Source organism: Porcisia hertigi, chromosome 13 (assembly GCF_017918235.1).
Source record: "Porcisia hertigi strain C119 chromosome 13, whole genome shotgun sequence".
Taxonomy (NCBI): Eukaryota; Euglenozoa; class Kinetoplastea; order Trypanosomatida; family Trypanosomatidae; genus Porcisia; species Porcisia hertigi.
In genome coordinates, this window is record NC_090572.1 from 8,486 (window position 1) to 35,598 (window position 27,113).

At 55.0% G+C, this 27,113-nt stretch overlaps 9 protein-coding genes across 9 annotated transcripts; all 9 read right to left on the minus strand.

Annotated features, from left to right (window-relative positions):
- Positions 1-3,131: 3,131 nt before the first annotated feature.
- On the minus strand, positions 3,132-5,084 carry JKF63_06192 (uncharacterized protein; the record flags this gene model as incomplete). Its single annotated transcript, XM_067902142.1, has 1 exon — positions 3,132-5,084. The coding sequence occupies one exon, from the start codon at positions 5,082-5,084 to the stop codon at positions 3,132-3,134; it is 1,953 nt and encodes a 650-aa protein (XP_067758639.1).
- A 1,647-nt stretch (positions 5,085-6,731) lies between these two features.
- Positions 6,732-7,844, minus strand: JKF63_06193 (uncharacterized protein; the record flags this gene model as incomplete). Its single annotated transcript, XM_067902143.1, has 1 exon — positions 6,732-7,844. The coding sequence occupies one exon, from the start codon at positions 7,842-7,844 to the stop codon at positions 6,732-6,734; it is 1,113 nt and encodes a 370-aa protein (XP_067758640.1).
- Positions 7,845-8,538: 694 nt separating this feature from the next.
- JKF63_06194 (uncharacterized protein) lies at positions 8,539-9,144 on the minus strand (the record flags this gene model as incomplete). Its single annotated transcript, XM_067902144.1, has 1 exon — positions 8,539-9,144. The coding sequence occupies one exon, from the start codon at positions 9,142-9,144 to the stop codon at positions 8,539-8,541; it is 606 nt and encodes a 201-aa protein (XP_067758641.1).
- A 911-nt stretch (positions 9,145-10,055) lies between these two features.
- JKF63_06195 (uncharacterized protein) lies at positions 10,056-11,093 on the minus strand (the record flags this gene model as incomplete). Its single annotated transcript, XM_067902145.1, has 1 exon — positions 10,056-11,093. One exon carries the CDS (start codon positions 11,091-11,093, stop codon positions 10,056-10,058), a length of 1,038 nt encoding a protein of 345 aa, XP_067758642.1.
- A 596-nt stretch (positions 11,094-11,689) lies between these two features.
- Positions 11,690-12,562, minus strand: JKF63_06196 (uncharacterized protein; the record flags this gene model as incomplete). Its single annotated transcript, XM_067902146.1, has 1 exon — positions 11,690-12,562. One exon carries the CDS (start codon positions 12,560-12,562, stop codon positions 11,690-11,692), a length of 873 nt encoding a protein of 290 aa, XP_067758643.1.
- A 719-nt stretch (positions 12,563-13,281) lies between these two features.
- JKF63_06197 (uncharacterized protein) lies at positions 13,282-14,664 on the minus strand (the record flags this gene model as incomplete). Its single annotated transcript, XM_067902147.1, has 1 exon — positions 13,282-14,664. The coding sequence occupies one exon, from the start codon at positions 14,662-14,664 to the stop codon at positions 13,282-13,284; it is 1,383 nt and encodes a 460-aa protein (XP_067758644.1).
- A 954-nt stretch (positions 14,665-15,618) lies between these two features.
- Positions 15,619-16,212, minus strand: JKF63_06198 (uncharacterized protein; the record flags this gene model as incomplete). Its single annotated transcript, XM_067902148.1, has 1 exon — positions 15,619-16,212. One exon carries the CDS (start codon positions 16,210-16,212, stop codon positions 15,619-15,621), a length of 594 nt encoding a protein of 197 aa, XP_067758645.1.
- A 781-nt stretch (positions 16,213-16,993) lies between these two features.
- On the minus strand, positions 16,994-21,295 carry JKF63_06199 (uncharacterized protein; the record flags this gene model as incomplete). Its single annotated transcript, XM_067902149.1, has 1 exon — positions 16,994-21,295. The coding sequence occupies one exon, from the start codon at positions 21,293-21,295 to the stop codon at positions 16,994-16,996; it is 4,302 nt and encodes a 1,433-aa protein (XP_067758646.1).
- Positions 21,296-24,092: 2,797 nt separating this feature from the next.
- JKF63_06200 (uncharacterized protein) lies at positions 24,093-24,701 on the minus strand (the record flags this gene model as incomplete). Its single annotated transcript, XM_067902150.1, has 1 exon — positions 24,093-24,701. The coding sequence occupies one exon, from the start codon at positions 24,699-24,701 to the stop codon at positions 24,093-24,095; it is 609 nt and encodes a 202-aa protein (XP_067758647.1).
- Positions 24,702-27,113: the final 2,412 nt, after the last annotated feature.

The following is a 27,113-nucleotide window of genomic DNA, read 5'->3' on the forward strand; positions in this document are numbered from 1 at the left end:
GGTGTTCCTCAAAGGTCGCCCTGCTGTCATATGATCTGGCAGATGCTGACCCGTCCCCTTTGCCTTCGAGCAAGCCGGTGGCCATACCCATGCACAACTCGATAAATTGGTTGTGATCAATGCTTCCTCCGAGGTACATCTTTTTTATCGTTGAGGCTGATGTTCTGGGTTTCGGGATTTGCAAAATAGACTTTCATTTTCTCATCAAGCTCCTCCTCTGTGAGTCGTCTGGTTGGCTCCATTGTTGCGTTGATGTTTGATGAGTCGTCTGATAAATTGTCTGATAAATCGTCTGGTAGATTCCCTGATAAACGGCGTCTGTTTAAACTTTGTTGGCGTAACTGAGCGTGCTTCAATTTTTGTGTAAGAATTCGTTTTTGCGTCAGAGACCGCATTAAACCCACTAAGATTACTTACTGGATTTGTATCCAATTCCACTAAGAGACAGAAGTAGAAGGAGAGAGAACGAACAATCATTCGGTAAAGAGATAACAAACACACATACATGTGACATCACATTTGTAGAAAACCACTTCAGGAGCATATCGGCACACAAGGTGCACTGGACCAACCGTCCCGGGTACACCCGGGTCCGGGGTACCAAAATACATTCGGACCAGACATCTCGGACGAAACCCGGACATGCATTCGTCAGAAATCCCCCGCACCACACACTGCATAGCAGTGAATGTGCGTCACTCACTCGGAAAGCCGGCCGACCACATGGTACCCGACCCCCTCGCTCGGACCCCCCTCCCGTGTAGACTTTCAATCCCTCCAGAAAATCATGTACCATTCGATTGCTCTGTCGAAAAGACTTCGCTACATGAAACCTGACCTGACTCTTAACTTTAATCTTAATTTGGACTTAACTTTAATTTAATTTTAAATCTTAATTCTATGCACTTTGAGGTAAAGACTTATAGGCACCTTATAGCAACTTATACCCGAGGCACCCGAGAGCATTAGCACTGAGGCACCCTATGGAAATCCTGGTACCCTGAGGCACCCTGAGGCACCCTATACACCCATAGGCACCCTATGCACCTTATGCACCCTATGCACAACCTATGCACCCTATGCACCCTATGCACCCTATGCACCCTATGCACCTAACCTATGCACCCTAACCCTATGCACCCTATGCACCCTATGCACCCTATGCACCCTATGCACCCTATGCACCCTATGCACCCTATGCACCCTATGCACCCTATGCACCCTATGCACCCTATGCACCCTATGCACCCTATGCACCCTATGCACCCTATGCACCCTATGCACCCTATGCACCCTATGCACCCTATGCACCCTATGCACCCTATGCACCCTATGCACCCTATGCACCCTATGCACCCTATGCACCCTATGCACCCTATGCACCCTATGCACCCTATGCACCCTATGCACCCTATGCACCCTATGCACCCTATGCACCCTATGCACCCTATGCACCCTATGCACCCTATGCAACCTATGCACCCTATGCACTTATGCACCCTATGCACCCTATGCACCCTATGCACCCTATGCACCCTATGCACCCTATGCACCCTATGCACCCTATGCACCCTATGCACCCTATGCACCCTATGCACCCTATGCACCCTATGCACCCTATGCACCCTATGCACTTATGCACCCTATGCACCCTATGCACCCTATGCACCCTATGCACCCTATGCACCCTATGCACCCTATGCACCCTATGCACCCTATGCACCCTATGCACCCTATGCACCCTATGCACCCTATGCACCCTATGCACCCTATGCACCCTATGCACCCTATGCACCCTATGCACCCTATGCACCCTATGCACCCTCACCCTGACCCTATAAACCCCTGACCCCAACCCTAAAGCTCGCGGAATAAGAACGTTGTTGCATTAAAAGCCTCGCAGCAGAAACAAGCACCACTGCCCTATCGAGAACCTGTCTCGGGGCCATGAGTCGGTGTGAGCAGAGACTGCAATAACAGAACTGCTGAATATTTTGTAGAAAAACTGCTTCACATGCCACTGCTGCAATGACAACATCGAACTCATCAAAAGGGGTTTGTGGGCCCCAGCAGCCTGTCTGGCTGCTCATGCGCTACCCTAATGGTGGTGGCGGCTGGCAATGTCAAGGGTTCATGGATGCAGGACAAGCGTCAACAGAATAGAGGATGAGCGGGGCGATGGCCAACATGCCGATGCCACGTTCCCCTCCCCTCACAAGGCGACGAGCATCGCTGCAAAAATATATAGAGAGCCCCCTTATGCCGAAGTAAGGTAACACCCACACCTGCCATGAACGCAGAGATCTGGCAGTCCGCATCAAGGTAGCTTACAAAGTGGTATCGCCAAAACTGAGCGCTCCAACCTCCAGAGCTCTGGCATGCCGCTTAGAGGAGATACCGAGACCGATGGAACTCTAATGCATACAGCTCTCTAGGATCGTCACCGCCGCCGCTAGAAATGTGCGCTACACAAATGTCTAGGGGAGAAGGATACGCTGCTGCCTTCGCAAGGCGGAACGCCGCTGAAGTCAGCGGTCATCAGAGCAGTACTGCGTTCAAGCGCCAAGGGCAGAACCCCCTCCTCCTCGTACTTGGAGTTGGCAGTGCAGATAGAGACTACACAAACGAACGGTGGGTGGGTGGGTGAGTGGTGAGGGGTCTATATGGTGCTTGGTGCGGGACAGGTGGAAGTGGTAGAGCCATCGCATGACAGACAAAAAGAATGGTGATCATATGCACTCACCATGAGACAGTTGAAGTTACTCGAAAAGAGTGCAAAGAGAAGGAGCACAAGGCGCCTCGAAGAAGGGCGTCAGTAGAGAGAGGGGGGCTGTTCCCACAACTAGAACGGGGCTAAACCGTAAGCAACCCATTGAATACACCGGGTGTTCGCTCACACGGCGCCAGCGATGTGTCACTCTCAAATTTCCTTCAATATAGACAGCTAAAGTAAGGCACATAGCAATGGCAGGAACCGGAAAACAAAGCAATGCGAGAAGGAAGAGATACAGGACCGTGCACTACGGTGCCAACGCAAACGCACCAGAGGAAAAGCCTGTGCCCTTTTGATGGTGTTGCGGTGTGCGTCACGATGCCAGCGTTATCCAGTCTTATAGGCGCACATACGAGAACTAAACTGGAGGGTTGGCGCAGGTGGTACACAAGACAATCATTCCGTCCTCTCCACAGCTCACCTCGTACAACCCCTCAACTTTTATGTCTGTAATGGATGAGCGGTGCAGGGGGATCTGCGCAGTATAGTGGACGAGATTGCAGTTGAAACTAGCTTGGGAGAAGTAAAGGTGCCCACCTTGGGGAGCCTCCGCCCCGCTTGTTTGGATGGCGGGCTTGGCTGCGCGGTCGCGCGAGCGAAAATTCCAAAAGTAGAGGCAGCCGTCCTCGCCACCGCTGAAGAGCTCCGTGTCAGTGTTACCAAAACATGTGGGTGTGCGCGCCTTGGTGTTGTTCTCGGTGCCGATAAAGCGGAGAGGCAGCAGCTCTCCCGTGAGTACGTCCCACATGCGCATCAGCCCCCCGCGGTACGACGTCAGGAGGAACGTCGAGGAAGGAGACACTGCCAATGAGCTGATCTCCATTGCTATGGGCGACACAAGCGACGCCGTTAGGACGCCTGTGGCCACGTCTACGACTCGAATACAGCCGTCCTTGGACGCCGAAAAGTACGCGGTGCCTGTGCGGTTCACCACGAGGGAGACAATACCGTAGTTGCTGAAGAGATGCTCATAAAGCTTAGTGCCGGTGTTAAGATCCCAAACGCAGACGGTGCCCTCAGAAAGCCCCGTCACGGCGAGTGTGCCGCATGGGAAAAAAGAGCCCGCGTAAATGTCGGCCGCGTGCGTCAAGACGCAGGCAACGTAGTTACCGGCAGGTGCCGCGGCGCCGCCGTCCAAGAGAGGCTGCGTGGTAAGGACAACCGCCTGACAGCCACCCCAGCATAGCAGTTTTGCGCCGTTGCGCCGCATTCCGCGTATGGGGCGCTTGGTATGATACAGCAGCTGTGCCTTGTCCGCCGCGTAAGCCTCCGACGGGGGTGCTGCGATGCTACTGCCACCGAGGGACCCAGTTGGAATCCACAGCACCGCGCCAGTGTCTGTCGCCGCCACGACAGCGCTATGGCTGAGAAAGGGCTGGCAGGCAGTTAACTTCAAACACGGCCGCAGATCGCCATGTGCCTGAGCAGGAAAAACGTTCCGCACGAGAGCGCTGACGTCAATGGAGAGGAACGGATCCGTCGCTGGCAGCTGCGCCTCAAGCGGAGCAGAGAGGGAAGTAATGGTGACGCGCTGAGGGCGCTGCACGAGGTCCGGGTATTGACGGGACACGAGCTCATAAGAGAAAGACTGTTGAAAGATGGTGCACAGCGGCCGCGTCAGCTCGACTGGTGGCGTCGTGCACACGTTGCCCTGCCGGCAGTAATTCGAGCAATCGATGCCTCCGACCTGCATGCGGATGTGCTGCAGAAGCTGCGCGCGTCCAATCTCTGCTGTCCAGCCACGGTACTCTGGGTACACGTCACCACACGCCGCTACAGTATCACATGTTAGCAAGTAGGTGAGCTTTTGATAGTGCTCGCGGCTAATAGAGCGCTCGAAGGGTTTTATACTGCGCATGAAAAATGTGAAGCTGCGCTGAAGGTCCTTTTCCTCTACCAGCTCCATGTACTGCTGTTGAGCCAGTAAAAAAGGGAGCGAACGCACCAGTAAAGCAGCGGGCGACGTTCCTTTGGGACTCAGACCAGTTTTGGCGGCCACCTTTGTTTGCAGCTTCTTGAGGCTCTTCTGTGCACTTTCCCAGTTGCCTTCCTCCACGGCGCGGCTCAACACGCGCAGCGTCTTGCGGAAATGGTGCTCACCGCGGAATTGGCTTGTGGCCTCCTCTCGCAGTATCTGTGCAGAGGACGTAAAACCCTCCTCGATGAGCCATGCCAAAACAATTTGAACCATCTCGTTCCGCGTCACATCGTTGTACTCGATGTCCACTATGGGAGTAGGGGTGAAGGGGGCGCACTGCGCACCTCCAGTGTCGCTTTGACAGGTACTGTTTGGGGTGGCTTGGAATTTCATCGAACCGCCTCGACGTGTTTCAGTGTTGTTGTATGTCGACCAGCTTCGTTTTCTCTACCCAAGGTTGGATGTACGTGTATGTACGTATGAGTGCGTGCTCTAGGTCCAGTCGATTGTGTATGCCGTGCGGAGAAGTAAAATGGTATAAAAAGGAGGAGCGAAGAGTGTGCAAGAGAAGGCAAAAGATGCGGCTACCTCACCTAGGTGGGTATGCCACAGAGATGCGGGACTGTGCATGAGGAAACGAGGGGTGAGTGTCCGCACCTCGTCAAGGTAAAGACCCTGCGTAAACCTGCCGGCATGCGAGAACTCATGCAGGGGGTGGGTGTGTGTGTGTATATATAGGAAATAGCAAAGCAGGAGGCTCGTGCAATGTGATGGAGAGCGCATCCTCCTACCAGTGAGAAACGTTCTCTAGCGCAAACGATTCCCCGGAATTCTGCACTCTCTCAACCCTGCCAAACGTGTGGCTCCTGCCAAGACTAGTGTGCGTTGCTGCTGTTTTTCATCGCCGTCACCCCAACGTGCCGGGAGTACGTTAGTGCGCATAGTGAGGGTGTGAACAAGCTATAGGAGGAGATGTAAATGACATTGGGAAAAAGACACGAGGATTCCGGCGCCGTAAGCCCAACGGCTGTGGCCTTGCCCAACTTGAGCGGAAGGTAGGGAGGGGAGAGGGTAGAGAGGTACAAAGGAGGCGAAACGGAAGACACAAACGTCGTGGCTGGTGAGCAAAGGGTTTCTTTCAATCGATGTGTGGGTGTGAAAATGTCCATGTTGGAAATGAGTGCACGAGACAGAGGGGACTCTATTGTCCATGGCACCGATTATCTCAGCTGAAATGACACACGCGCCCTGTTCCGTGGGTGCCTTTCAGAGAGAGCGGTTGCAGTGTTCCGGGACGAAAAGAATTCAGAGCTCAAAGTGCGTGCTGGCCAGAGTGTCTCACGCCGGCATCACCATCACAGACTTCTCATCAGAAAGGTCGATGCTTCCAAGTGAAAAGGCAAGGGAGACATCATGTAAACAACAGAGGGGGGGAGCGATGAAACCCAACACACTGGCCGCAGACCCGCACGCACAGAGACCGGATAGGAATAAAAAAAACAAGCACTCACTACATAGAAACAGAAAAGTGAGGGCGAAGAGTGATGAACAACCAGAAAGAGGGCTGAAAGAGACGGGACAGTGATGAGTAATAGTACATGATAAGTGTACACAACAGACAGTATGCCGCCGTCTCCCCACCCCCCCCCCACCCCCTCCCACCCAGCACACGGAGGAAAAACATGAGCCCCTCCGCATGTAGCCACACTGCTTGTCTGTGAATGCACGTACTGCCACTTCTACTTTCGATTAGACTGTACACAAGACGGTTGTGTGAGAAAACGAAGAAACGGTAAAAGAGTGAAGGCACTTCCCCCCGCCCCCACAGATGGAGTATCCCGTCTTCACAACGTCACACGCTGAAAATTCGAGTGGACACAAACGACAAAGAGCAAACAAGTTAAAGAGCGTCGACTGAGGTGATAGCAGCTTACATCAAAGCCATGGTACCGTGAAGTACCTGGGATGCAGAAATGGTGATGGTGTGCAAAATCCTCAATGTTAACGTTTCAAGGTTAATAGGGCGTGCCGCCAGGGACTTTAACGCCCTTTGCGCTTATCGCGACGAGCAAAGTCGCATAGAGCTTGTATAATATCACCCCGTGTCACTTCCGGCCACGCCTTTTGCAGAAACACAAACTCCGAGTAGGCGCACTCGTAAAGAAGAAAGTTACTGATGCGTTGTTCACCACTCGTGCGGAGAATAAGGTCCGGCTCCACCGTGGCGTTGCGTCCAAAGACATGTGCGTCCTCGGCCTCGTGCTCGTTCTGCGTGATGCTGCGCAACATTTCCCTGTCCAGCTCTGTCTTGGTCACTGGCGTGCAAACCACCTCGGCAGCGTCAGGGCTGGCGCTCTCTTGGAGGCGGCGGGCGAGTAGTCGGTTGCACGCCGCCACTACCTCTGACTGGCCGCTGTAGCTTACGCAGATGTTCAGCACAAGGCGACGGGGCTGCAATGACCGTGTCTCTTTTTCCACACTTCTCATGAGCTCTACTACGCGAGTCGGTAGACGGCACGGCTCAGTGGAGATGAAACGCACAAAGATGTGCCGTTCCAGCGCCACCTGGCGGACGCGGCTAAAGAAGAAGAGAAAGAGGGACATGAGCGCGTCCACCTCTGCAGGAGGGCGGCTCCAGTTGTCTGTGGAGAACGCGTACACGGTCAGCATATCGATATGTGCCTCTATGCAGTACGTGGCAACCTCCAGCAGCTTTTGCCCACCGAAGCGGTGACCGTCGAGGGAGGTGTTCTGAATGAGCTCCAGAAAGCGATTGTAACGCTCCGCCAGCGAGAACGACGGTCGCGTCATGCTATCTGTGTCGATGACCTCTGTGGAGCTGCAGAGTACCTCGCGCATGTTTCGCAATGCCGCTGCGTCTATGCCTTTAGTGGCAGTGCTATGGCGCTTGCCGTAGCGCCTGTTGCCGTCCATTATGATCCCAAGGTGCCGCACATTGTGGTCAATAGAGTGTTGTGTGCTAGTCGTGGTCTTCACGGCCGCAAGTGGTACGCCTCGTAGTGCGTACAACTTTACTAAAACGAACACTATTTGACCCAGAAAGGCGAAGACCAGCATAGCGAGACATGTCACACCAAAGGTGCCGCAGGCTGTGCGAATAGCCAGGATGTCATCGATACTGTTGAAACCCATTGACCGGTTAAGCTGAGCGAGAGTGACCCTGTGTCTGAGTTGGGGGAGGGTCCCCAACAGTAATGTGTGCGTGTGGTGCATTGTGCTTGTAGACACGTCGGGCAGGCCAGCCAAAGTGGGGTGGGGGGAGGGGAGCTGTAGTACTCACTTGGGCAGGGATGGAGCAAAGAGTGAATGTGCAGGCATCACTGCAGAGAGAGAGAGAGAGAGAGACGGGGGAAAAGAGAGAGTGGCAGTGCTTGAGGTGAGACAGAGAGATCGTGAGGTGCGACGACCGTGAGTGCAGAGCTACCGTCACAGGGACGCCCAGTCACCCACTCCCCTAGTGGGTGGACATGAGCCACCGAAGCGGGTGTTGCAGTGTGTAAAGAACAAGGTCGGGGATGAAAAGGGGAGAGTGAGAGGAACACGTGGACCGGAACAGACTCGCCGTTTCCACGATTAGCGTGTTTTTCATGGTCATCCGCAGACTAAGGGAAACGTGTATGGTGCGCAGAAGACGCTTAGTGGAGTTGTGCATGTGTTCAGTACAGGACTTCAGCCGCAGCAGAGATGATGGCAGTTGTCAAAGTGGAGGTATATGTGCGCCAGTGCATAGGTGCACACCTGGGCTGATGTTTTGCACAGCAGGCCTAAGCTTAGCAGTGGTCCGGGGATGGGGGGAGGAGGAGGGGAATGCGCACACGGACGCTCTTTATCTTCTGTTTGAGGTCGAGTCAGGGTCCAGTGACCCTCGCTGCAACATGCCGAGCAAGTCGCCTTTTCTCGCCGCATCCCAGTGAAAGCTATCACCGGATTTGCGCTGGAGCACGTCAGAGTTGAGTAGAGAAAGCGATTGGACGGTGGTGATAATGGGCGAGAAGAGACTGTAGACGCCCTTGGCGAAGTACACCAAAGGCGTGTACAGCCAGTTACCGATGAGCAGCAGGAACGGGCGTTGCGCGGTGCCTCGCATCATCTCATGACCCCGGTGAGTAGACTCGCCAGCGAATAGGCGCAGCTGCTCTGTGTGGTCGGCGACAATCCCATGCTGCTTCTCCAAACTTATAACGACAAACTCCAGTTGCTGCTGGGCGTAGGCCATCTCTCTCTGGGTCTTGCTAAGGAGCGCCTCCAGATGTGCGACATGTTCGCGAAGCCCGTCGATTACCACACGCTTCCGCACGCTGTCGTTCTCGAGGTGACGGCACCGCCGCGAGAGCTGCTCAGTGTTCTCGCAAAGTTTGTGGATTAATTTGTGCTGATCCTCCAGCACCTCTGTTTCAGCACGCGAAGACAGCTGGTTAGAAGGTTCTGTCATGTGGGCATAACCCATGCGGGGGTGCGCAATGCAGGGTACGTTCGAATAAGACACGGGAGAAAGATGTGCGTATTTGCGTGCGCGTACTTCTGTGCAGAGACGTGGACCAGCGAAACAAAAAAAAAATAGCCACAAATACTGAGGTGTAGGCCCCCCGCTGTGAGGAGGTGCAGAGCAACGAGCGGAACATAAAGAAGGTGTACCGCCGGAAGAGGAGGATACAGTGAGTAGAGGAGTGAGATGTGACGCTCAGGAGGAGGAAAAGGAGCCGCAGTGGAAAATATTCGACAAAGAGAGGCGGCGCGATGCTTTTCAGCAAGCGTATTACACGTGCGCCGGTGGTGGTGTCGTGAGCGCGACACAAAACGTATAGTTGTTAAATTACACGGTATCTTGACCAGCAGCCGCTTCGGCAGATGTGGCGACTTGAGAAACGGATTCAACGATTTGCAGCGACGTCGCGCGCATCCTTCAGCCAAGGGGCCCCCTCCATGAGATAAATTCGAGCACGAATGCACACATCCTTTCATCATCACTAGCGCATTTGCAAAGGCAAAGGGAGGTAGCAGACAACCAGAGAGAGACAAAGGAGTTACCCACTGTACATGAAATTGTGGGGGAGGGAACGTCACGCGCTTCAATGCTGCAGATGCTGCAACAGACAAGTAGAGGGAGGGAGGGAGGGGGAGAAGGGGGCAAAGGGGGAATCCAGTACGCACGTCGCATGAGAGCGACACAGGCGCCTAGCTCCAGTGACAACAGATCCCCATCGCCCCCGCCTATTTTCGAAGGCTAGAGTGAAGGAAGTCGACGCGGGGCAAAGACACTTTGTCTGGCGTGTCTGCCTTTTCTCTGTCGTCCTGCGCGCTGTCGCCAGGGCTTTCTCTCCGTGTGCCTCCCTCCGCTTTGTTTTACATCATGTTCGTATCCTTCAGGAGCGTTAGAGGTGGTGCTGTCGGACACATGCAGGTGAAAAGACGGTTGATGCGCCACACAACGAAATTCTGCACCGCCAGTCGATCCCATAATGTCGTGATGTTCGCTAAGAATGGCAAAGCGCCTTCCAGACTCTCAAGGCCGTCCCGCTGGACCAGCAGTGGTTTCAGGACACGGTTCACCTCCAGTAAGGAGTCGACCACGGTGGCGCGCACAGCCAGGTTTGTCTCTGGGTCGAGAAAGTTCTCGGTGGTGCGTAACGCGTCTTGCGCCGTCATCATCGGCCGCAGGTGGCCGCTAAGCTGGCCCAAGTGGTACTGCTGCTCCTGATGCAGACGCAGCTGGGACTCCTCGAGCTCCTTCGTACACTGGTCTAGCTGACGCCGGGCCTCCACTGTGTCGTTTGTGTATTCGTAGCTAGTAGGTGATGAGTCATTTAAAAAAGTTGGCGTCTGCTTACCGTCAACGACAGCACCGATATCCCCGTTGTGATTGAACACCGTGCAACGCTCCTTATCCTGGAGCTCGCGCGTGAGTCTAGCAAGACGACCTCGCAGAAGCCGGTTACGGGTCTGGGCAAAGCGGAGCTTGTCCCTCTCGAGCTCAGCGAGACGCCGCAGCTCCTGCGTTTCCTTCGTTGCCAACCGCCCTCGTGCGAACACCTGCTGCGATGCTTTCTCGTGCTGGAGCACCTCTGCTATGATACCTGCACGACACGCCTGTACAGTGCCATGACTATTGTGTCCTGCAGATGCCTGCGTGTCCTTAGTTTGCTGGGACTCGGCGGCCACATCTCCTACGACCCCTAGAGGCGGGATATGACTTGCGCCACCCCAACAAAAGTCTAACATTTGCCCAAGAGCAGCCTCTTGCGAATCCAGGAAGTTGGCCATCGAAACCGAAATAGCCTCTACGGATGGCACAATGGTGACATCTAAACCACCACTTTTTCCGTGAATCGCTCCCGTCGCGGCGACATGCGAGCCCCGCTGCGTTTGAGTCTGCAGCGACATGCTGATATGCGCGCGGTGGGTACAACTACACGGCAATCTTCTCTCCACGCGTCAATGGCGACCTCAGCAATGAAAAAGCATAGCCAATCACGAATTGGGGAACGCTGGCCAGGAAAATCGACCCTTCAATATGCTCTCCTGTGTGTAATGGTGGTAGTGGTAGTGGTGTGTAGGGGAGGGGAATTGGGCTCGAACATCCGCTGCGCAGCGGGCGCAAAGAAGAGTGAAAAGTGGTGGTAAAAAAAAAAAGAAGCGAAAGCGAAGAGAAAGTATGAGACAACGAGGAAAGAGACTCGAGAACGTGCACAAGCAGGTCCGTCCAGGTTTTATTTTATCCGGTGCTGTCGGTGCAAAGGCCGTCGTTTTCGGGTTTGTGGAGCGAAAGGTGGCGGTGTGACGGCTCTGTCCTCTGAGCGCCAACGCTGCTGTTGCTTTAGTGCAACCCCTTTTACCCCTCACAGTGTGGGACTGTGTGTAGCCACATGCTACTCCGTCTCGTTCGTAACCTGTGTTTACTTACAGGAGCAGTAGAGAGTCAAGAAGAAATGCGGTGTCCGTGGCGGTGTTCTCTCCGACTTCTCATGACTGAGGCTCGCTCAGCGATGCAGGGGTACGTGTTGCGGCGCACTCTTCTCCTCGCAGACCATCTTCACCGGCGAGTAGTCTAGGCGGTGAAAACGGCTTGGCCCCCACTTCGCGAGTTCCGCCTTGTGTGCTGCGGTGCAATAGCCTTTGTGACGGTCGAAGCCGTATTGAGGGAGCTCGCGATGCATGACAGCCACTGCGTACGCGTCTCTCGTCACTTTGGCTACAACAGATGCAGCTGCAATGGACAGCAGCGTCGCATCGCCTTTGACCACGGTCATTGAGCGGAACCCATCCAGGGAAGGGTACTGGACGCCTATCCGCTTTCGAGACTCAGGTTTCTTCACCGACAGCGCGTGCACCTGCTGCCGAGCCTCGCAAGAGAGAAACGTCCACGGAACACGGTTGCCGTCAATGAGAATCGCACATGTAAGCGGAGTGAGGGTTTTGGGCCCTCTCAGTGCATTATACGAACGCACAAGGGTGTCGCACACTGCAGACATCCCTTCTAAAGTAGCATTGAGAATGTTACGCTCGTTGATGACACCGACGTCGACAAGCACCACGGCCATCGCCTGCAGCGGCTGCCGTTGCTGATACCGCACAAGGCAGCATGCGCCATCTTGCATGGCGGTTTCCAAGAAGTGGTCGCCACCTCCATCACTGAGCTCCGCGCACATTGCCGCGAGCGTCTCGGCGCGGACGCTCTCATTCATCTTTTTGCTATCCATCACGACGTAGTGCACTGGAGTAGCCGAAATGCGGTAGAGGACGGCAGCGACACCCACCGGGCCCGCCATACAGCCGCGGCCGGCCTCATCCACCCCGATTATGTATCGAATGGACGAAGACAACCCCAACCCATCCCCTTCCGTGGTGTTCATGCCACTCGGAGAAAATACACAGTCACAAATGTAATGCCTCGCTGTTGCTATGGTGGCTGTCGTTCGCCGCGACGGTGTGTTGGGTGAATATATCACGCAAAGGTGGAAGAAGAAAGATGGCAGGAGTCGGAGAGGACTAGTGAAGAACACGAAAGGAAGGGTGACCTGCTTCTCTGTGTGAACCACAATGCAGTAGAGACAAACCAGAGCATGACATGCACAAACTGTTGAACCGTTCCGCGTGGCGGTTAGCCTGTCGGCCAGCCACCGGGAGGGCATCGCGCAGCGGTGGCGATCTTGACTGCTACCCAAGCATTGATGTGGTTAGCGTTTGCACGTGCACGCGAGACGATGGAATCACGCGTAAAGGCAGCCCGTGTATAAAAGCAGTCTTTGGGGTGCAGGGGGCAACGGACCACCCCTCTCTCTCCCCTCCCCTCTGTGGTGGTGCGAACACCAGTAATGTAAGTTTCACCCACCAAAAAAAAAACCTCTACACCCCGCACAGACGGGGGAAGTGAAACGGGGGTGAAGCAAGTGTGCAGATGCGTACGCACACTGAAGAACAGATGAAGCACCACGGAATTCACAGAAATGACTGCGATCGGGGGGAGGGAGGAGGGAGGGGGAGTGGTCTTGTCGAACACATGAACATGCATGGGAATAAGAAGCAGGATTCTTGAGAAATATGAGAGGAGAAACTCCAGAGACGCTCTTGGTCATGGAATGAAACGCCTTGAGAGATCTAGATCTAAGTTTTCCTTTGGGGGGACGCGTAGTGCCTCGGAGGTAGACTCGACCTCCTCGAGGACTGTTAGAATATCAGCAGGAATGGCGCTGGGTAGTTCGCTAAAACCAGAGAGTCGGGGAGCGCTGCTGCCGCGCCCCGTTGGTGGTGTCAACGTCTCGGCGTCGATGTGGCTGAGAAATTCCTCGGCGGAAGTGAGAATACTCACCAGCTGACTTGTAGAGCCGCCAGAGGCTTTATGCAGACGAGACTGCGACCACGTCCGAAGCCCAGACCGTGTGCCAGGATGAAACGTACATTCCCGCATCTCAGCCTCGTCCCGCTCCATCGAGGCGTGGTGCAGCCGCTGGTTGCGACGACGCTGCCACATCTCTGCGCGAGCAAACAGCGAAGTCCGCTGAGGACGAGACGATTTGTTGGTGCGCGGCACAAACGTCTCCTCTGGGGACAGGTGGCACACCGCATCCGACACTCTCTTCGGTCGCAGAAGCCTGTCTTGAGTGGTGTCACCCCGATGTGAAGCAATGAGGCCGCTGACTGTGTCGATGCGTGGGCAGAACTCGTTTCCCGATCGCACCTGAGCCAGCTTCTCTCGCGTCTGCTCATGAGCGCGTCGCGTCATTGCGTCTTCGTAAAGGCGGTGGTATGTCGCCGAGGGCGACTTTTTAGGCTCTGGATTGCCCATGGTCGACAGGTTGGTGATGTCTCCAAGAGCTATTTTGTCTGTGGCTGCATCCTTGGCACCGTTGAAGAGCCGCTGGACGACAGTTCGGCTAGATCTGATCGCGCATGCACGGGCAGTGATGGCAGGCTTGAATGAAAACCTAGCCATCTCCTCCTGGCGCTTCGCTTCAAGATGCCGCTCTACGCTCCTGTGACGTTCCACGAGTAAATCGCCAACTGACAGTTGCAACCAATCGTTCCGCTTCCGCTGCGCCGTTGCCATTTCACGTGAGGCGGGCAGGATGGAGGGCCGCCGTGTGTGTGGCGTCGCCCTCTCTGCAAGGAGGGCAAATCGGCGCTCAGCACGGTGTCGTCGGGCAACTTCAGCAGACTCATGAAAAGAGGGTGTGGGAACAAAGAGGCATCGCCGATGTGTTGGCGATGGCGGTTGCATCAACGCCTCTACGGCAGCAGCCTCAGATATGCTCTTGCGATGCTGCGCCTCCGTCAACCTTTCCTGATACACCGCGCCGCACCGCAGCAGGCGTTCCTCCACCCGAACCTTCGCGTCATGTGGAGGGCTCCGCTGCACAGGGGATAGCTCGCAGATTACTTCAGCAGTGACTGGGATGGCGTTGGCACTCGAAGTCCAAAACGATGGTAGATTGTCCTGTATGCAGAAATTGGACATGAAGACTGTGTGTGTGTGTGTGTGGAAGTGGAGGGGGGGGGGTAGCGGCGGGGGCCAGTGTGCGAAACGCGAAAACAAACAAGAGAGATTAGTGTGGATAATAAATGGCGAGTTGAAGATCGCTTGGGAAAAGGGGGAAGTCAGAGCAAAGTACGCAAGCGGGGATCTGAGAGACATGTTGGGTAAACCCTGTGCGAGTGATGTGGCAACAAAGCAGTGGCGTGTGATTACACATGCAGAGCGATGAGACCATTGCAGTGGATGCAGAAGCAGTTGAGGTGCAGCTGCGGGAGCATGGTTACCCTGTCGTAGGTGGAAACGCGTGTTACACACCGATCGTGGGAGGGGAGCACATTCTATGAGCTGTTTACGTGTTTGTGGTCCGCATTCACTTTGAATGTCGGTGAAGGGTGGACAAAAGGCCGAGAGGAAACAACGCCCCCCCCCTCTCGAAAAAAAAAGCCAACAGGGGAAGAAAGCACACATAGATAATGAAGATAGTCCGAAAAAAAAGGCACGCACACATACCACACACCCGACACACCTCATCATGTGCAAGCGCACATACCAACAGGCCGCGGAGAGAGACGGAAAGATGAAGAGTCTGATGAGGAGGAGGGGGTAGACACAGGAAGGGGAGGGAAGACAAAGCCAGATAGCAACGGTGGTCACGAACAGTACTGTACATAAAATCAAGGTGTGTGTGTGTGTGTGCGTGTGTCAACAGGGAAGCTGTGACGAAGTCCTTCGTTGATGACGTATCTAAAACAGAAGCGGTGCCTCCTCGACTGGCATCTCCTCTCGCCTACGCCATCCACCTCCGCGATCCTACAAGCGACCACGCTCGTGGCCCAGTGTCTCTCTCACACACTCATTCGCGCACACACACACACGAAAGAGAGCAATGGTCTCGCACAAGACCGCAGAGTGGTCTGAGAGCAGAAGGATAGGATATTAGATGCCGCCGTCGGCCAACGGACTCGAGTAGAATCGGTAACTGAAAGTGCTGGGGTTCTTGGGGGAGTAGGAGATGGGCTTGCTCGAGGAGGGAAAATATGTGCGCTGCTGTTGCGCCTTGGCCAAGTGATCCTTCCGTGACTCTTCAAATAAGTGGTGCACATTGGGCAGCATCGTCGTCGTCTTCGTCGGCGTTTCTTCTTGCGGGCTTCGAGAAGTGTTAATGCACCCCCGCTGCGCGCTAGTGGAACCAGCGTTCAAATAGGAGATACGCGCATTTCGTGAGCCACGATTCCGCAGCTCGCGCTCACGGCCGGTGCGAGCTTGGTGGCGATCCATCATGGCGTGAATGTCGTCATACAGGAGTACCGTGGTACGGCGAATGCGCTCCGGTGTTGGCACACGAGTGATGAGCCGCCGCTCCGGCATGGCGGCAGGCTCATCTTGGTTGACCAGCGTATCCTCTGGATACTGGCTAGCGCCCCGGATCGTCTCCAGAGCCTTCAGTTTATCGTCATGATCGTTGTCTACCAACATGTCCACGTAGCGGGCCTGCGGCGTCGGCTGTGAGGTCGGTGTATCGGTGTCCATCGCAACGACAAAGGTGGCGCATGCGTCAGGAAAGACAAATACGATACTTGGGTATGTCAAAAATGAAGCAACCGACACACACACACACACACACACGATTGGAATTGGAAGCCGAGAGAACAGGCAACACGGTCAACGCGCTGACTGCTGGAACATACACATATGTGTAAGATTGTTTACCGTAACAGACCGTCGGTGTCAATGTGAGAAGAGAAGGGGCGAGACAAAGTTCTAAGAGGTGAGCAAGGACCGTGAGGGTTTCAAGATGAAGTACACCAGTGAGAAGCACATCTCAGTACACACACACACACCCTCCGTGCTGATCATATGTATGCTCCGCGTGGGTGGGAGGGGGGGGATGAGCAGGAAAACATGGTAAGCCCGATAATACGTGAAGGCATGGAAGAATCCTTCGATCATCAGGTAAGAGTGTTGTGCGAGCCGTGTCCCCTTCAACCAAGTAAAAAAAAAAGAGCCAGACGTTGTCGTACGGCGCACTCACCCGACGCATTGCGCATCCGAGGAAAAGGAAAAAATGAGCTGATTCGTGCGTAGAGTGGTGCACATACGCGCGCGATTATCACTCTTCTCTCCCTCACACCCACCCAACCCCTCGTGGGATACCCTGCGGCTCACTGGAAATAAATATGTTGAGCACACCACTGCGTCTCCTTGCAAACAACGCCAACAACAACAAAGAGCAATCACATCACCGTCACCACGCACGCCGAATGAAGTACATACGAATGAGGGCACACGCCAGAAACGGTTTGCGTCTACTTTACTCGGTTGTCTCCGCCTCAGACGTCGTCGTCTTGCGGCTCTCCTCCTCCTCCTCCTCCTCCGAGGTGATACTCTCCTCTATCACGGACGAAAAGTTCGACTTGGCCGTCGTCAGGTCCAAGAAGTCCTGCACCTCTACTGTGTTCGCCTTCCGCTGTTTCGACACAAAGGTGTAGTCGTCGTCCTTAATGCTCGCCATGGAGCACATGTCTACACCGCACGACGCGGAGACGTGCAGCGGCACGTTAATCCTCACTCCTGGAAACACCTTCGGGACGTACTCGTGAACTGAGCCTAGAATGCGACACGTGTCCGTCACGCACGACGGGAGGACATCCACGTGGCAGTCGATCCACACTGAATCATGCACAAAATTGATGAGAAACGCGCGGTCCTTGTAGAAGTCTTTTCGTACAAAATGCCGGTAAAGCCGACCGAGCATCATTTGTGCCAGCTCCGCCCCATAGCCTTGAATCGGGTAATTCTTGATGGGGGGCAGGTTAAGCACCACATCACGCGTGCGCAAGCTCATCCGCAGACCAGTCGGCATCTCGGCAATAAAGCTAATGGGCAGCCCTGGGTTGTTTGGCCGAAGCGCAACAGAACGGATAATGCGATGAAACTGAGCGATCCCGGGGTACTCCTCGTTCTCTCTCCGGATCAACGCCTCGAGGTCTCTTACTGGGATGCCGGTGGTCTTGTGAAGCAGCGGCACCCCGGCGCCGTACAGACGCTGAAAGGAAAACTGCTTTGCTGTCTTGCGCAGCTTGACGTATTTGGGGACGTCACGCTTGTAGCCCTGGTAGATCTCGTCGTACGGAAGCCCGCTAAAGAACGCCGCCCGCTTCACGTGGAAGTCGACACCGTTGTTGAGGTCGTTCGTCAGGTTCACGTCGTTGGACAGGATCGCCAGTACCACGATCTCCAGCTGTGAGTAGTCCACCTCGACACAACGTCCCTTCGATCCGAACCGAGACACAAACAGGCGCCTCACTGACGACTTATCATCCTTTGGGATATTCTGGCAACTGGGGTAGGCACTGACGGTGCGCGACGTAGTTGTGGCGGTCATGTCAATGTGCTGGTGAACATTGCCATCCGAGTGTAGGATGGCCAGCCGGCCGCCTGCGCTAGATTGCAGAAAGGTAGAGGTGTGACGGTCGAGCAGTTGCCGCTGCAGGAGGAGACCAGCCGGCTTTACGCCGTGCGCATGCAAGGATGCGAGAACAGTCTCAGAGAAATTCTTCTTCTGCAGACTCGCAATCAGCTTGGTGTTGCTCATGTACTCAGCAGCCACGCCGGGCAGCCGCACCTTCACGAGACGGTTTTGACGCTCCGCTGGCACAAAGCATCCAATCGATGGAGAGCGCAGGAAACAGTTGGAGGCCTCGAGCAAAATCCTGTCCCGCTGCACCGCTGCGTCTTTGCCCGCAATACCGAGGATGTTGACAAGCACGTACCAGAGTGCCTTTGTGTCAGTGTCGGCGCGGTGGAGATCGCCCTCCGGTCGCACATCGAGCGCCGTGATCAAATGACTGAGGCGGAGAGAGGAGGAAAGGGCTTCCATGAGGGGTTGATTCGCGCGGTTTGCGCGTGACCTCCCTCGCAGCTCACTTCGTCGAGCATTGAGCAACGCCAGCGAGTCACAAAACAGAATCCCATCGAGGTTGCACTCCGGTGTGTGAGACTGGAGCGCACGGCGAAGCATTGGCTCATCGAGGGAAAAGACGTTGTGGCCCACCAGTACCAAAATCTCATGTGGGTTGTAAGAGGATTTGTCAAGCCGTAGGTACTGAGCAATGCTTTGCGCAACCACATCCATAGTCGGTGCGTCGCGCACCATCGCGTTTGTGATGTGATGTATGCCTACAGTTCGGGGGGCAATAGGACGCTGCGGGTTCACGAGCGTGTGAAACGTGCTATTCTCGATGGGGTCAAACATGGCTACTTCAACAATGGCATCTGTGCTCGGGTTCAGCCCTGTCGTCTCGATGTCAAAAAAGACGAGGCGGTACGTCTTTAGCTTCTGCGAGCCCTGCGCCTCGATGTGCTGGTGAATGCGACTCGGCAGTGTTCCCTTTGTGGGCAGTGCGCACTGAGCTGCGTAACGCTGTAGGTGCAACTCACCAACCATGTGAGCAAAAGTGCCAAATCGGTGGCAAAGGTGGACCAAATTCGAGGTCCACAGAGGTGTGTCGCGAACCTGAGTCTGGTGACCTAGCACAACGGTGCCGCCAAAGAAGTAGGCCTGTTGCTGCTGCTGCGACGCCCAGTCAAAGTACGTCCTCATGTCAAGCGGTACCTCGCGCGGCACGTACGCCTCCATCGCCGTGTCAAGCACAGACGCAGCGCTCTTCAGTGAGGCCGTCTGCAGAGCTGCCTCCTCGGCGTCGATGTGGATACCGGCCTTTTCAATGCTTGCCATCGCCAGCAAGGAGTCCATGCGGTGCGCCAGGCTCAGCACTTGACACTGCTCAAAGGCACGCTTCAGCTGCTCCCCAAAAATTTTCACAACCGCAGGGGCAGCCTGGAGGAGAAACCGTCGCTGAAAAGCAAACGGAAGACGGTCATTTGGCGTACCCACACGCGACGACGGAGGCAGCTGTCCGCCATGACGAAGGGTCAAATCGTGAATGCTATTACTGCCAGTCCTGCATCGCTGTGCCTCTAGAAGATACTCAGCCAGTGTCACACACCACACACGGCCACCACGCTTGATGAACCTCTGGAACTCAGCATCGCCCGCCAGGATGAGCACGAAAAACTTCGCATCATGCGTGACGAGCACGTCGTAGCCGTCGAGACTTGGTAGACGAAATTCCCCCCGCTTTTTGTAGATGGCCCATGGCTCCACCGTCCGATCTGCGTGGTCGGTGATACACGCACTGAGAACATGATTGTTGTCGGCCAGCGGGTTCATTGGCTGCGCGTGCGCAGTGTAGTCGGTGGCCATGTAAGCAATGACAATGAACTTGTTGTAGTGGCGCAGCTCCGCCTTCTCGGCCGCAAGGCGCTTGGGAAAGGTAAAGTAACGGGCCCAATCGAGCACGTTCTGTGGAGTCGCAATCCCCTCGTCTGATGAGCTGCCCAGATCCTCCTGCTTGTCACAGGTCTGGCTCTCGGAAAGTCTCTTGCGCTGGTAGCTGCGGAGTGTGTTGCCGGCTGCAGTGTACACGCCGAAGAGGAGATCCGCATCTAAGAAGCCTGCGGTCTCCTTCAGCACATCCCAGTATCGCATAGGGTCAGACTGGTAGCAGCCGCGAAGGCGATCGCTCACCTCTGACGCGTACACGATGATGCAGCTGCTGCCGGCCTTCATGACGGCAGTGCGGCAGCGGAACAGCGCAGCGCGGTCGGTGCGATTTGTGGGCACCAAGATCATCTGGCTAGAATGAGTATCGAGAAGGCAGGCAAGAACGTCCGATAGCATGCCCTTTGCAGAGAAGCGGCGGCGACGTACGGGGTCCCAGAGTGACACGTTAAGCCCGCGCGTGCCAGCTTGCACGAGATGAATAACGAAAACGGCAAAGCGGGGCAGGATGTACGTGCGCAGGGTCTGCAAAGGGTCGGCAGGCGTGGCTCGGCATGCTGCAGTGCGAATAAACGCCCAATGCGCCTGAAACCAGGCGGGGGTCACAGGCGCCGGTGACACACCAGACACGACGTTGTGTGACACATCACGCGGCGACGGAGACGTTTGACATAGCGTGGAAATCAGCTCGAGCGTGTCGACGTGGGAGATGACCTGCAGCCCGCAAGACTTCAGCAAAGTCGTGAGCTTTCGAAGTGGCTCCTGCAGTCTTCTCCGCTCCTGTTCTGTTTCCACAACAGGTACGAGAGCAAGTTGTGGGGATGCAGCTCCTGCATGGGCCATGAGCTCATCCGCTAAACCCCATATATCTGCCACCTCCGTGTCTGTGCTCAGACTACACACAATGTTGCCTGAAACAATGGAGAAGATGTGGAAAGTGGTTGTTTGGAAGTGATACCCCGCAAGGAAAAGCGCTACACCGTCTTGGTCTTTGCTTTTCCTCGGCGAGTCGCACCCCGTGTCGTCGCTTTTTTGATCAGCTGCCAAGTTCTTGATGTGTGTGTAGTACTCCTGCGTACTACCCACAACACCAGAATCTACCAAGATGGGGACGCGAAAAAACTCAGCGTAATCGGTAGCAGCTAACACAGACGGCGCCCTTCCCCGTGCGAGCGCCGCCTGGGCCTTCGTCAGAGACTGCAGAGTGCAACTTGAGCGCAGTGCCTGCGCTAATGTGTGAGGCCAGGAACTGGCCAAGCGACGACGCATGACTGCTCGGCGCGAATACACAGCTTTGATTTGCACGTTCTGGGGGGGGGGGGGACTATTGTAAAGTTATCTCCCACACACCTGCCTAGTCCAAACGCAGACGAGGGTCGTGTGGTTCTGTCTGTAGCTCTGCTGTGTGTGTGTGTGTACGCACGCGTCGCTCTCCCAGGTGTACGCGTACACGCCAAGAAACGCACGCAATTCACTTTCCTCTAGCAAACACAAAGACGGAAAGAGCAAAGCGGCCGCAGCAGCAGCAGCAGCGACACTGCACCAACCAAACTGATCTGATTTGGTAGTCAACGCGAACACGGGCAACGGAGATAACACGGGGTGTCGTGTAGGTAATGTCGGTGCGCGCATCGATTCCGAGTTGTCCGTATCCCCCTCCGTGTTCTCGCTTCGCTCTATCGATTGCCTCGCTTCCTCTATATTACGAAAATATATGTTTACGTGGGTACGTGTGTGTGTGTGTGGGGGGATGTGAGTCTAGCGGGGGAAGAGGAGTCGCATATATGTGTGCATGCACGAGTGTCAGTTTTCACTGGAGCGCTGCTTCTCTCTCACGTTTCCTGACAGCCCGCCTCGGTATCGAGGACCCGGCGAGTGTTGTCAAATGGCGACCTCGCGAGTGCGCTTGGGTTTGCGCTAATAGTAACCGAAATGAGGAAGAGAACGGTGGTCAAGACGCGACAAAAAAAAGGGAAGTGCAGTGAACGAGATCTCTGGGACATCAACACACGCGGGCACAGGTGTGTGTCGACGCTTAGTTGCAAGAGCGATCCTAGTGAAGGAGACAGGCAAAATTTGTGTGCGCATGCTCATCCGCGTTGTGGCTGAGAACGCGCACTTATGGGAATTGCGTGCCCATTTGCGGGTTACTTTCGTTGTTGCTGTCTGTGGCGCCAGGTGGCGTGGCCCTAACGGGGCAGCATAGCTTGGTCTACTCTCTCAACTGCGTACACACGCGATGATACGTTGCTACACTCAGCCCTCCCTCCCTCCAGCCGTCTGCGGAGCAGAATCAAACTCACACGCGCCAATGCACTGCACCGCGGAGAAACCAGAGCCGTGTAGCGCGAAAGGGTGCGAGAGAGACCCGATGTTCAATACGCGGGCCGTAGCAGCAGGGGAAGACGTCACGACATCCGCGTCGCACCCTCACACGCCGACACACAGACACGGCGATGACGAAAGAAACGCGCAAAGGCGAAGAATGAAAGGAAGAGAGAAGGGGAGATCGAAGGGTGTGGCTATGTGTTATTTGCGAAAGAGTCATGCGTTGGTGTGCAGGCGGGCGGGTGTCTGTGTGTGCACACGGAAGAGGGACAAGCTGATCTGCACGATTTTCGTAATCAGTCTTTCTTTTTTTATGTGGAATGACTGGGTTGTACTTGTATGTTGATGCGTTCACGGACAGGCAATCACACCCAAAAAAAATGCTCACCTGGCGATCGCTTGCCATTGTGGCCAACAATAGTTGTCTCTTTGGTGCTGACATGTCCGTCTCGCAACTCGTCATCCCTTACACGTTGCAAAAATACGGAGATGCGATACTCAAGAAGGGCAAGCAAACATGGCATCTATATTTTTAAGGGATGTGGAGAAAATGGAAGGAAGGGGGACACACGTGGCGTCAACAATAACGACGACACACGAGCGGGGAAAAAACGGAGGGGGACATAAAAACAGAAGGCAAAAAAACGAAATAATAAAGCGATTAGGAGGACGGGAGCGCATAAATCGAACACCAGCACACAAACACTTCCTGCCCTCACACCACTTCAGTGTGTGTGTGTGTGTGTGTGTGCTTGATGGTGGTGGGGTAGGGGGGGGTGTCGTCAGTACTCAGTGATCTGCGGTACAACGATGCCGTTGTGCGTGAACGTATACAATAACAGATATAAAAGAAATACATATATATATGTGTATATTTATTTATTTACTGGGGATATCGATATCAGAAAAGGTGTGCGGGATGTGGAAGTGTGACATACACTATTTACAAAACAAAATTGAAGACCACACCAAAACTACACGTGAATGACGAGCAGCACAACACGCACAAGCCGAGGGATATAGACGTGTGGGGTAGAGGTGCACGTTCAGCGCAACGCTGGAAGTGAGCAACACGAGACGCTAGACAAGAATGAACGGCAAGAAAAGAAAGCACCGAAGCGCGTGTGGTGCAGAAAGGAAGCGGTACCGGTGGGGGGAGGGGGAGGGGGGGGAAGATCTTGAGGCACATGAAGCACACGCACACAGATGAAGATGCGAAGACAGCATTGCACTTGCGATCCCCTCTACCAAAGTCCACTACTTTCGTAAAAACAAAGGATGATGGAGAAAGAGTCACACTCCCTGGATGTGGAAAAACAGGGTAATCACTATGTTTGTGCGCCCTCACACCGGCAAGAGGTCCCGAAGGGAGTTTCAAGTCACACTTTCCGTCACTTTCTTGCTGCAAACGGCTCAACAGCTCACTTTCTCAGCGGCTGCTCATCTAATAGAAGCACACACACACACCCCTCCCCCGCCCGACGGTAGTGAAAATGACAGCGTGCAACAGCCCACGTAGTCGTTGCAGAACAGATAGCGACGCCCCAGGTAGTTGCTAAAGCACTCTGGAATCAACTTTTCGCTAGTTGCCTTGACAATCAGATCTATCTGTCTTGTAGAGAGATCCTTGTTCCCAGATGTTTTCCCTCTGCTTCTCCAAGATGGGCTCCTTCCCTCCCTCGCAGATGCAGTGGTGCACCGTGTGTTCACCAAGCCCCCGCCTGATCATCGCCATGAGCTACGCAGCAAACATAGAGCCAAGCGTGTACGTTGGGAAGTAGCCGAAGGCGCTCATTGACATGTGAATATCCTGCAGGCAGCCAATGTCGTCGCGGCCCTCCGTCTCCACGCCCAAGTATTCTCTCATCCTCTCGTTCCAAACGCGAGGGGTGTCCTCCACCTCCGTGGTTCCCTCAACCAGCGCACGCTCGATTTCGTAGCGCAATAAGATGTGCGGTGGGTAGCACACCTCATCTGCACTGATCCAAATGAAGCTGGGCTTCACCGTCTGGGTCATTAGCTGCAGATTCTCCACAAACGTCTGATGGTCACCGAAGTACTTCCTCAGCTGTGGGACCACAAACTGTGCGAAGTCTCTGCTGCGACCACTCACCACTTCAGCAAAGCGCGACTGGCCTTTATCAATCCCATATGACCGAAGCCGGCGCACAGGCTGGCCGTACATCTCCTTTGGGCCACAGTTGACCCCGTACCTCGAGTGGCCCCGTCTCGTGGATCGTTGCATAGAGAGCGCCTTGGTGAAGCTCTCCACACCGTAGTGAGTGGTAATGCGAGACTCCTCCACCCACCACCACCACCATAGTCGAGAACGGGTGTGCGGAAACATCCAGCCGGTCTGCCTCAAAGGCTAGGCCCCAAATCTTCGCGAGATGACGACTAAGCGCTTCCTGCTTTTCCTTGGAAAAGGGTGTCCTGAGGCGCGACCGCCTCCCACCGCCTCGCCCTCTGCTCGAGCGGGAGCTCCTGTAAGAGATTGGGGAGCCACGATTTCGGATTGTCGAGTATGCTCTCCAGCGTCCTCAGCGGCATGCCAGGCTCGTATAAGTGAAAAAAAGACTCGGACAGACCACAGCCAGTGAAAGTGGCGCGATGCTGCGCCTCCTTGCGCACCGACGCAACCATCTCTTTCAAGAATGGCAGGAAAGTAGCGAAGTCGTTGATGGCTCGGCACTTGGACCATTGGAGTCGCCATGAGGTCGATAGCTGCGTTTTTTTTTCGCTGCACGAAGTCCCCCGAGAGAGCGCTCTCACGGCGCCAGTGGAGTCGCATCTCGCGCAGGTTTGCCTGCTAGACGGCGCTCAGCTCGCTCTTGGTGTCCTCTGCCGCAGCTAGCCATCTCCCCACCTCTGGGCTGGTGAGGAGGTCGTGCAAGTATGCACGCAACTCAGCCAACGCTTTCCTCCGCGCTTCCGCGCCTTTTGGGGGCATCATCACGTGTTCAGGTCCCACACGGCAAGCATCTGCAGGTGCCGCAGGTTGTGTATCTTGAGGAAGCGCTCCTTCAAGCAACTCGTACGGTGTTGTGGTCAACAGGAAGAAAGGAGAAGCGAGGGCATATTTGAGGCTTGCCTCGACAAGTGACTCGTCTACCTGTGCCCAAAAAGAGAACACAAGAGGGCAACAGTTAAGGAAAACCCCCAGAGCAGGGGTGTCTGGACAGGGAACGAATAAGCGGCGAGTCTTCCCCCGCGAATGTGCGTGCAAATGGGGAAGTGCAAGGAAATTCAGGGGGAGAGAAGTCACCACGTGTGACTGTGCACGCGCCTGCGGCTACGCTATCTTGACACGTGACCCCCTTTTTTTGTGGATCGGGTTCTTCAAATAAGCCTTAATGATGCTGCATTGGTCGCATCGCACATGGTTGCACTCGCCTCTGATGCGACTCCCCTTCACTTTGATGAATATCTAGGTGCACTTGTAGCGGCCATCTCCTTCGGACGGGCGACACTCGTGCGTCCCTCGTCCACCTTTCTCCTCCTCGGGGAGTTGAACCGTGTGTTTACCCCTTTTTTATGTGTGTCAGAGTGCGTTTTTTCCAGTCCTTTTTTTTTTTTGGGGGGGCAACGACGAAAAGACAAACATCGCAGAAAAGGAAAAAGAGATTTCACAGACAAACGACGATGGCGGCGAGGCACCGCCACCACTCACCACGGCCCCTCAACCGGCACCGTCTCGAAAACGATGTGATTCAAGAGCTTGCGAAATACCCTGGTGGATGTAGGCTACCTCTTCGCGACGCCAGGGACCAGTACCCCCCCCATGCGAGGAAAGCTAAACGCCGACGCCCACCTAGCGACACCTAATGGGTTGGGCATCCCCATTTGTGGGTGCGGTAATGGTCGCGAGCACTTCCCTTCGCTGCAGAGGCCGGAAGCTAGTTGTTGCTCTCTGCAAATAGTTTTTGTTGCTTCAGTGTGGAGATGCTGAGTCGATCCCTGGCCCATTGACGGTGGTGCAAGGGAACGTCAACGGCCTCAGCAAGGCAAAACAGCTCGCACTACTTGGGGCCGACGCTGAACTTTTATCTCCCCCAGGGGGTGGTGAAGATCTCACCAACGTTCGCCAAAACCTGGAAAGTGCCTCGATATGTGTCTTATACATTATGCCCTCGCACTGGACGGGGGGGCGGCACCGCAATCTTTGTGCGCCAAAAGGAAGGCATGCAATCCCGGAGAATTCCATGGAAACCGCGTGCGGAAGATTCATCTGTCGAAGGATTGATCGCTGAGATCGCCCATGAGGATGCTGTTCCCCAGCCGGGGTGTCTTCAAGTGCCCCCGCCAGCCAGCGTCACGATGAGCTTTCGTTCCTTTGTGGAGACCTTGGGCCATTATCCTTGCCTGCTGTGCGGAGACATCAATCCTCAACATCCCACCCTGGTGGGGGAGTCCGCCGCACCGTCAGATCACGCTGAGCAGCCTGTTGCCACGCTTAAAGATGCTGGTTTCACCATGGACCATGCACCCAATTTACCTATAATCAGCGCGGGGCGTGGAGTGCGCTCGATGTGACGTGGCCGCTGGACATCAGCGTGGCTGACTGGAGAACCCCTGTCACGGTGGATAGCGACCATCGGTGCATCCTTTATAGCCTGACATCGGTGCGTGGGGCCTACCTCACCCCCTCTGTCCCCCCACCTACCCCCGGCTGCTTCACAACTGGAAGCTGGCTAATTGGGGCCATTTCAAAAGTATTGTACGAAAATCCTTTAGCCAACCTGGCGAGCTGAGTATTGAC